Here is an 11,099-nt window from a genome sequence, read left to right on the forward strand (position 1 = left end):
TTACGCGCACGGCCGTTAAACATGGCGCGAATAGGAGAGTCGTGCGCATGCGCAGTGTCGATTGTTCACATGCCAACTAGTCACAGGTAAATATGATATCCTGGGACTTTGACTAAAGATATTGTGATGTAAAAACTCGAAACAGAATTTATGGAGTTTCATCTTGTCATTGCTATCTGTGTTGTTCATTAATTTTCAGTGTCATCTTCTGCTTTACTTTGTATCTTGACTCTTGTCTACTCCTTGCTGCGTCTTAATCCAACGGATCAACCTTTGATTCTGAAATATCAAAGGAGAGACAGAATCAGGATATACATACGTGATATATCTACTGTTATCGTCGTGACTTACCGTGGCTCTGGAGATGAAGTTTCGCATGCAAATCGAACATATTCTGCATGGTCACAGGCTGCGGTGAGTGCATTCTATATTTCAAAAAAAAAAAGTAGTCCCCTTTATCTACTTTCTCAGGCGAGCTTCCTCCTGGAATATGAATAAGGTAGTTCAGATGCAGCCTCATGGGTGGCGACGATATACCACCCGTGTCTGCCCACACATTCTACATATCTATCAGGTCGACTACAATTTGCCCATGTATTATTCGCAGGTTGATGACGGTGTCGCCGCCATGTCCACCGTCGCCGGAAAGACGAACTAACAAGTTCTGAATGGGCGTAATAAGGGTGAAGAAAAAAATAAAAAAATTTCATGGCCTTTCAACGACGGAAAGGCTCTTCTGGGAAAGCAGGGTAAGACTTAGGGGTGGTTAAGGGAAGTTGGGATGATTAAGAAAGAAAAAAAAAGAAAGATGAAATCATAAGAAGGAACCTACGGAGTGTCGACTGTTTTTGTAATTAGCCAAGAAGAGGCCTATGACTTTTCACCCTCCTGATAACGTTCGTGAGCTCATGGTTTTATTTTATTATTTTTTTTCTCTCTCTCTCCCCCTCTCTATCTTACTTTTGGTTTTTAATATCGTCCAGAGAAAGTGCTTTCGGGGCGCAAGAGAAAGTTCATATTTTTTCAATTAAAACGAGGGGCTGTTCTCGCATCCCTTAGCGGAGGGTGGCTGGACCCACTTCTGCGACTCCATTAACACCCCCGTAAAACACGGAAGCTGCGCGCGCATCTCTCCATCGCGCTAACTCGTTTCCGCTTAAATATGAGACAGAAGATTACCAAGTTTCTATTAAGGCGAGAGATACAAGGGGGGTTGCGCACTATGAGGTTGCTCTCTATATATAGGTATATACCATCACAGTATATTTCTGGCTATCACGGTTAACCCAAGAGGGTGACTAAATTCTGATTGGCCAGAAGTATACGATTTTTCATCCTGCCATTCACCTGTTCTTATACTTTTACACTTTTTCCCAGGATTCAAGAGGCCACCGAACGACACCATTTCTATAGTCTACAATAAAACCACCCCATAAACCCTATATACATGCTTGGAATTCTCTGTCGAGTACTTCTTCAAGGGTTCAACCACAAGGGTTGATTGTCCTTCGCTTCGTGTCTTATTCACCAGTTATCCGCATAGATACTCCTAAAAATACAGTTCTAAATCAGCAGTAACCTCAACTCCGAAGAAAATTCTTATTTAGCCCAGATAAAGTCTTTATGCCATTTGAAAATATAGAAATAAACTTTTGCCACGTATACTTTTTGCAAATATAACTGCAATATACAATAACTATATTCACTGTACTATTACATATCCTATATCCAGTTCAATCTACTATGCCGGCATCATTTAATTTCGCGATACCCGATCGACTGTAATTTAATAACCTCAAACGTGCTTCAATTACGTAATACACCCATAATATTAATTGAATAACCATATCTCTAGCCTAACCTAAACCCATCGCAAGTCATTCAACAATTCAATTGCTCAGTGTATAATAATCAAAGAAGCCCGTAGGGCCATAAAGTGGCAAAATTCTCGTGTAAGAATAAGGGTGGCTTGTCTACGGTGGTGGGAAGCGAATAAGTGTAAACACGATATTTAACAAAAGCTACAGGCGCAGCCTCGCCTGCCACATGTCGGCCACGCTTATACATACGTATATTGTACATACATACACGTAGCCTGTAGTATTGAACAAGCTGCTGGTTTCTATTGCAAATGAGAGTGAGTGAGCGAGCGAATGAATTTTCAGTGTTCTGCGAAAGAGCGAGTGAGAGAGAGGCAATGCTTTAACAATACGAAAATTATAATATAGTAGGTTCAAGTACCATATACACACGTAGCCTATAGTATTGAACAAGCCGCTGGTTTCTACTGCAAATGAGAGTGAGTGAGCGAGCGAATGAACTTGCAGTGTTCTGTGCAACGAAAGAGCGAGTGAGAAAGAAGAAGGAATGCTTCGGCAGTAGGAACATTATGGTATAGTAAGTAAAAGTACCATACAGCATAATATTGTGTATTACCAACAGAGACTGTACATACGTATGTTACGTATAGTCTATATACATATTGAACGTATTCATACATGTACCATGTATAGGCATAGCGAGTGGGCCCATGTGGATATTGAATAAACACCCCTTAGGACAGAGGGCAAAGGGCACGAGGGTAGGTATGTTTACGTTGTACGGCAATTAGCAGAGCCGATAATGTTTTTCTTCATTCCCCTTCTTTTTCGGAGACTCTAGGCATATGATTGATTGTTGAGAAAATGAGGAAAGCAGATTCCAGAATGCGGTTCACCAATTTCTGGCGTATCAGTAGCGACGTAGAACGGATCGATTCTATCTGGATGCTTGATCAGTCAGAGGTCAGAGGTCGGTGGAGAATTCGAAACCCATTCTCATTATCTCGACGCCATTCAAGCCTGTCAGGGATTAAATGCGGTTTTGGTAATCGTGACTGAGGCTGAAATGATGGTAATATTTTATTTCCTCTCCTCGCACCACTCCTTGTCACTGTGGTATATGTTTGGTATAGGCATACGTGTAGTATGTTTAGTATAGGTATTATCTTTTTTTTTTCTGTCGAAATTCATCAACTGTGTAATTTGATTTTTTATCTGAATTTTCCGCGACGAAAAAATCTCTTTGCCACTAATGCTCATGATTCAGATAGACAATCTTGTTGAGTAGTCCCGTATGAATGTTTAATTACACGCAAGGTACCTCTTTTCGTTTCTATCTTATTTTAATATTTTTTTTAACGTTGTCACGCGATTCATAGAAAAGTTGGCAAACCTTGTGAAATAGTTGGTTAACAAGCATGTACCGTATTGTCAAAAAGTCAAGCAGTTTTATTTCCTTTCATAAATCGCATATATGATCAGTAGATCGGACAAAGGATAGTTTTTAGATTTGTTAAACTTCCGGTACACAAATGCGAAAAGGTCAAAATTTATGGACATTCACGTGCACAACGTGGAGGGTATACAGAAATCGTGCCGTGCTCTATGTAAAAATATATTTCGGTCCTTTTTTTCTTCAAATAAAAAAAAAGTTTATTATATTCTTTGTCAGTTTTGTATTTTTCAAAACAATCTTTTTCGATTCACGTTATCCAATAATAGTGACAGGTATTTAAAAGTAAATCGAATTTTAAATGATCCTGTGTTATCCGATCGAAAGTGCGTAGATCAATGTAAATTGGCAAGGAGGAAAGAAAGCACATTGCGAAGTGACTCCTCCAAAGAGGGGATAGACGATTATCGGGTGAAAACACTCGATTACCACCATAAGCGAGCGGGACTAAGGGAATTATGAAAAATTAGCGATTCCATCACGCGCGCCGCGGACCCAGTGAATTATTCATGGGAGAGTGGCCCATAGCCCAGAGAGCCGAGGGCCAAGCGAGAACGATGTCAATTACCATGCTCAAATTATTAGGCCTTTCGTTATGGGGCTTTCACAGGTTGTCCAATGTAATACGATATACTATAGCTATTATACGTACCGGTTCCACTTGAATGCATTATTCCTTACGTAAATTACATTTAAGCCAGATCCTCGCTTACGTCATGACTCATGAGCATAGTAAGATTTCCAGATTTCACAAGATCCTTAACAGTCTGCCACGTATTAAAAGTATATTCATACGTACGAGTATTCTGAAAATAAAATAAAATAACTCGTGATACCCACGCGAAATTCAGTGAGGCAATTGATAACTCGGAGATTCGTATGAACGAAAAACAAAAGTAAACTGGATCAAGAGGATGAAAAGAGAAAGGAGATACACGTGATAAAGAATCAATGAGTCAAATTATTGTCCCATGTTGCAAGAGAATAATCCAAGAGAGGTACCACAGTTTATTAATAACATCGAGATTTATTTTATCATACTATATAGTATTTATAGTTGAGTAGGTACTTGGAACAAAGTTGGACACGAAGTACGTTAAATGAGTTATGGCACATGATATGTACAGAATAATGAACGAGAAGAAACTGACGGCCATGTTGACCACATCGTTTGTCTCGTTTATCTCTTCTCTCTCTTCCACTTCTCTCACTCACTCTCTCTCTCTGTCTCTCTCTCACAGACGCACACGCACACACACACAAAATTCAATGCGGCCAGCATTTGATAAAACAGGAATCTCTCTTTCTCTTTCTTTACATTCACTTTCGTTCTCTCATTTTCTCTCTCTAGATATATGCATACCTTATTTCTAGAAACAAATAAAACGTCTTCATAGACTCATAAGGTCGTGAATCCCGAAGTATAAAGATGACGTGTAGCCTTGCTGTAAAGACATCATTATCACTTTAGGGATTTTCGTGAGTGACAGCGCGAACGTTTCCCGCGATTAATCGAGGGGTTAGATTTACAATTTGAGTATTTACAAAAGTTAACCGGTCTTGGTTAGAAGAAGCTGGAACAGCTGTCAGTTTTTCGTATCGTGTTAAAGTACGTAGAAGACTGTGCAGTCCCTGCAACCTATTATCAAAAATTACCGACAGATGTCGCCACGCTATTCGTACCTCTTACCTACACGTCTTCTTATTATAATATTCTAACCTCATTGTTATCTCCTGTTTCGTCCACTCTCGGCAAGCTGGCCGCGATCGCGCCCTTTTTACATTATAAATTTCTACATCGTCAGGCAAATTTAATTAATACTTTTATGATATGTCTTTTTTCTTTCTTCTGCGTCTTTATTATATCGTTATAATGGTTTAACCACGCATGAAGCCTTACTCCTTGAACGATACCCGGATATCTTTTGAATGCACGAGACAGTGACGCGAGTGGAGAAGAGTAAAGCGTTGAGAAAAGTAAGTAAGAAATAGATGTGAATAATAAATGGAAAAAGAAGAATAAAACGAATTAAGAAGGAAAAGAAAAGAACAGAGGAGAAATATTACGTTTCATGATATTGTATAGGCTTTATGGTAGAGGTAACGTGTCTGATAATTATAGGAGGGCTGGAATATGCTAAGGTGGGTAGGTATAAAAGACAAAGAGAAGTATGTACATAAATGGAAACCAAAGGGCAAGGTATGGGACTGAGAATGGGTGGTGGGTGGTGGGTGGTTGGGTCGACGATGAGGGTGAAGAGCTTGTAAGTAGGATGAATCGATCGTCGGCAAGGAATAAAGAGAAAGCTCGATAAATAATTTCGGGCGTAAAGCATGAAGGGGTGTAACTGGGTGCGTGGATGGAGTGCAATAAGTTTCAAGAAAAAAGAAAAAAGAAAAGAAAATTAAAGAGGGACAATAGTAATTCTGAAGGAGTACACGAGGAAAGGAATAAAGTGAAAGGAGTGAAATAAATGACAAACCTTTCTACGACACTCGTCTCGCTCCGTGTCATCATATCGAGATATACTAAAAAGTACATAGGTTTGTTAAAGGTGAGTTCACAGGTATACGGAATTCAATGAGTAAGATCCAAAGGCGCGACGACCTCAACAATTTCTTTTGGCTTCGTTCGAAACTTCGTATAAACATTTAAATTAGGTGTAATTAATTAGCCTAGAGTGGGGAGATGTGGGAAAGGGGTTGGTGGGCGGAGAGGAGAGAGAGGAAGAAGGAAAATTTCTTGAGAGTAATCTCTCCGTTGGTTCTACGGGGATTCGAGGTTATGGTGGTCAGATAGACTAGATGGACCTTATTATTGGGGATGAAAAATTTATCCGATGGGATACCATTAATGGCATTCTCAACTCTATTTTCTATGTGACTAGAGCCGCAAATATTCACACATCGTTTAGTATGTATGCCTTTACATTTGATTTCGTTTATTCGTTTCATTTCATTCGTACAACTTTTTTTTTCAATCATTAATTCATTCCATCGCTCTTCAATGATGGATAATATGACTACCTGGTCACTAATGTCATAATAAAAGCGCATTCGCGACACGACTTAATGCTGTTTACCCTGTCTTTAATATATAAGGCTATAGGCAACTCAAACGTACCGGCTGAAGTTAGCTCCGTTCATTCGATCTCCATGGTTAAGCCAGTTTCAGGCGGTACGCTTGAATCGTCTAGCACTGGAATACTTTTTTGTCGCGTTATTAATGGCATCCCACCAGTCAGATCATAAGTATCAAATAGCCATCTCTTTCTTCTCTGCTCGCTCCTTCTTCTCATATAAATACAAACGAGGTACAAGAGAAAGCTTTTGAAAAATAAATAAATCAAACAATGCATTAACGAGCGACAACAATATATCGTACCGTCCCTTAAGAAATTCCTATAATCATTACGATAAAATGAAACGGCACCAGAGGCTATATTGCACTAGGATTCTTAGCTAACTAATAGAGAGGGCCAATTTTTGGACAATTTTCAACGTTTCTGGGGATACGAACGTGAGCTTGTCATTTTATTTTTCGCCAATTTTTTTTTTTTTTAGGAAACGTCCAACGGAAAGTAATCGGGTGACTCTTCGTGGTCGCACGCAGAGTATGACTTTCTGGTGTCTCTTTAATTCGACTATATAATTCGACTAGAAAATACTTAGCCTAACTATGTACAGATTAAAAATGACCATTCGCTACTCATCGCATTAATTATTATTACATAAACCTCCATCTCACATCGCTGCAATCTCCATGACATATTGCTTGGGAACAAGCACGAATGAAAATCCACGTTAAATCCGTTTCCAACGGAATTCAAGTATGTTCAGCTGGTTCCGTAATTCTTACTGAATTCCCAGTACGCCACCAAAAGTGCTTACTTTAGCCAAGAACAAAAATCAGATATGATTTTCGGATAAGAAAGTTCTTTCGGTTTTTTTTCTTTTTCTTCTTGTCTAGAATTATTGTTGGATACGGAGGTAATTTTTGGTGTTGGGTACAAATGTTCGTGTACGCGTTTCTTCCGTGCAGTCTGCTGTGTACTGTGTGGCCACGTGCCTGAGAAAAGGTACGTTACGTTATTTACCTTTTTCTTTCTTTCTTTTTTTTTTTTGCTATGAAATGAGAGGCCTGCGCGCGCATTTGCTATAATGTAATATTCGCCCTAAAATCTACGGTATTGCTTCAAATATTTATATGATACAGTCTTTTCACTGATTGTCCAATATCACTACGTAGACTTACATCGTACTGTCACTATGCCACTTTTTCTCCTCTTCTTTGGTTTCTTTTGTCTCCGTCACGCGAGCTACCTCGTATCGTCAATTAGGATTAATATCACTTTGTGTTTTTATTTTCTCATCAGCTCCCACTTGCACGGCTTCGTTCTCCATTTTTGTGTATCCGTTGTTTTATCCCCCAAGCGTTTTCGACTATCTCTGTCTCTCGTTTATTAAATTTTTTCCTTTCTCTTAGCCCCCTCGACACTTTTCTATAACAAATACGTTACTTTATAGCTTTATGCTTTACATTGTACTTTTCCGATCTCCCGTCGAGTTCTCTGGTATCTTCCTATGCTTCTGGTAACGAAGAGGAAGAAAAAAACGAATGAGAAAGTAAACACGATAGAATTGAAGAAGACACCAGATAACAGGGATTTACACTGTGCTCGCGCGATTATGAACTCATCATCGGCATCAATAGAAAACGCGTAATACATCTCAGATTCAGCGGAAAGTACATCTGCAGGATTACCCCTATCTTATGGATAACCCTTTAGGATCGACCCTTGACACGTTAGTCGCAACGAGTAAGCCTGCAGGTGTCAAAAAGGATGTTCATTGGAGACGCCGTGTTGCAATGCCTGTGACATTGACCCGTGTGCCCGCACCTAGTCAGAACCTTTGTAAGCGAACCCTTGAGAATGAGGTTGAAAATGAAGGGTGCAACCTAAAAGAATGAGAATAAATAAATAAAAATATCAACGGTCCACTTCAGGGCCAGCCCTGATATTCGTTCAAGGGTTCAGGTTTAGGTTCAAGACTGGGCGGCGGGTACAGTCAGTTTTGCTGTCACAAGCCGCCCTCGGGTCAATGCTGAGCGGCGAATTTCATCCTCTTCTGCTTCTGTCGCTGATTACAGAACCACACCCTGACGACGTTCTTCTTAAGGTCGAGTTTCTCGGCGATGGCGGCTATCTTCTCGCCGGAGGGTCTGGGTTGTACAGCAAAGTAAGCCTCGAGGGAACGTTTCTCCGGGGCCGCGATGCTGGTGCGCTTCCTCTTCTTCTCGCCGGCAGGTAGGACCGACGGGGCGTCCGGGTCGCGTCTCTTGTTCTTCGCCTGAGCCTCGGCCTCCTCGAGCCACGCTTGGAGAATCGGCTTCAGAGCTATCATGTTATTGTGGGACAGCGTGAGCGACTCGAAGCGACATATCGTAGACTGCGAGAGCGCCCCGACGCCTGGCAGCTTCAGATTCGCCAGAGCTTTACCGACGTCCGCCTGCGTCACGCCCAGCTTTATACGTCTCTGTTTGAACCTCTCGGCGAATGCTTCCAGCTCTCTGGGGTCCGTGTCGGCATCTGGGTGAAGACCAGCCGCCGCAGCTGCTGCCGCCGCTGCTGCCATTGCTGGATGATGATGAGGATGCGGCACGCTGCTTCCAATGTTCGTGTGATGATGATGGCCCATCATTCCATTCATTCCGCCGTACACCGAAGGCCCGTGAATCCCACCGTGATGACCTGGACCACCACCGCCACTGTCTGACATGGGCGTTAGTGTTGTCATCGAGTTCGCCGGGTCCAGCATGTCCAGGCTCTCCATACCAGGATGGCTCATCTGCGACAATTTAACATAATCTAACTTGTATTACACCGACGATCCTATACGTCACAGTTATTATTATACTTAACACGGTACTTAAATCACATAATACAAAAAAAAAAACTGTAATACGGATCACTGATATAGATCATAACATGGGTATCGGACAAATGAGACAGCAGTGGCAATTTTTCTCTAGAGTTACAGGCACGTCGATAAATCAATTGAGAGTAGTTTGTTGGGCGTTTCACTTAAAAAAAAAAAAAAAAAGAGCACAAAAATGTCTGAATCTTGACGGAGGGGAGATCGACTGCGCCGAAAGGGCACCGTGTAATTCCCTTTATTCGCCACTGCAACGGCCTTGCGCCAACTTGAATAATTCAATTGCCGTTTCCCATCGAGTCGCGATTAGGGGTTGAGCTTACTATGGCTCCCGGCCCATTCCTCCCTTACGATACTGCCAGATGAGAGTGTGGCTGGTTGGCTCACCGGCTATGGTAGGGTAGTTGGCTGGCACGCGCCCTTCGACCCCGAGATCCGTCTATCTTCGCTCAAATTAAATTATGTTATTTTATAAGGCTCCGCCTCGGCTTCCAGCTTCAACTGTAACTACGATTCGATTGAGCCGACGTAAACCCTCGCGATTCTTCTTAGACTTATGGGATAACATCATACCATACCCCTACCCTATACCCTACTGTACCATACCATAGTACAGCTCAACGTCCTTGTACACCCTTAGATATATTTTTCTCCCACGGGCATCAGCCCCCTACCCCCGTAGCTTTAGGGGATGAAAAGTCGGGATTCTCGGATTTTCTCAACGCGATCGTTTCGCTACCGGCTACGTTGCCACGCGGTTATATCGGTACATTGCTCGCGTGCCGGAATCTTACACCCTCTTCTATCTTTGTCTTTCTAATCGGTATTGCCATCCAGTCTCTTTTGAGACTCCCTACGAGTTCTCATAAACTGGAATTTCATTTACGTCCTATACCTATATAAACCACTTATCAAATGTATACGAGTTAGTGCCGGCTGCCATAATGCTGGAAATTTGACGTAAAAATGCTTTTCGTACAAAATCCATCCAGACAGCAATGTATCAACATTACGAGTCACGTGGAATTTTATTGAACAACCATCATAGATGTAATCGTGTACAAAGCATCGGGATAGCGTAGAGTGTGTATAAAATAAAAATCCCATAAATACAACCTAGTCGATAACACAAGTACCCAACGCGTTAAGGAATTACGAGCCCATAAGAAAAATTACTATCACTAACGATAAGATTACATTGAGCTCCTCATTACCCCATAGAAAATTTATAACGCTTCAAATCGAATTTATAGGGTGTGCACGCCCAAATCATCCTACGATAAAGACAACTCAAGCACTGTAATTTACACCATATGCCATGGAAAATATGCTTCCTAACGTGTATACGTATTACACTTGTACTATATTGAGATATTGCCAAATGCAAGAAAAAATAATTTCGACATACCAGGCTGCCGTAAATATACCTTAAATTGCATTGAATGTTGTGGTAAGATGAATATCTGTCGTTTCGTATTATTGGGGGTTGTTCCTGTAGTCGAGCGCTTAAAAAGCGTGTAACTCGAGTGGTACTCGAGGAGCACGTGCGATTGTGACTGTCAAGAGAGACAATGTAGCAACAGGGGAACGAAGCAGGCGCGTATATACTAGTACACATGAGAAAAATGGTTATAAGGGCGGGGAGGGGGTGGGTGACACGCACAATTATGCAGCACGTGCCGGGCGCCAGAGCGTCGTCAGCGGCGCGCGACCCCTTACAAATTATTTATGAGCTCCCTTCATATTTTTTTACCTACTTCCAACCCTAAACGGCAGGTTGGACTGAAACTTGTCGGATGATACGGAGAATCCCTTAAGTATGTAGTAAATAATGTTACTGCTTAGAAAGTTCTCAAGGTCAATGATAATGATAAGACTACGAAGCAGGG

General features: G+C 41.5%; 1 protein-coding gene across 2 annotated transcripts in view; it reads right to left on the reverse strand.

Annotated features, from left to right (window-relative positions):
- Nucleotides 1-4,234: 4,234 nt before the first annotated feature.
- Nucleotides 4,235-11,099, reverse strand: part of LOC107271277 (inhibitory POU protein) — a 24,106-nt gene continuing 17,241 nt past the window's right edge. For both annotated transcript variants that reach the window (XM_015747065.2, XM_015747064.2), the window contains exon 4: nucleotides 4,235-9,123. In XM_015747065.2, coding sequence (XP_015602551.1) covers nucleotides 8,374-9,123 — 750 coding nt within the window. In that variant the 3' untranslated portion in view covers nucleotides 4,235-8,373. The remainder of the gene's footprint in view (nucleotides 9,124-11,099) is intronic.

The sequence above is a fragment of the Cephus cinctus genome, unplaced genomic scaffold (assembly GCF_000341935.2).
Source record: "Cephus cinctus unplaced genomic scaffold, Ccin1 Ccin1_scaffold0929, whole genome shotgun sequence".
Classification (NCBI taxonomy): Eukaryota; Metazoa; Arthropoda; class Insecta; order Hymenoptera; family Cephidae; genus Cephus; species Cephus cinctus.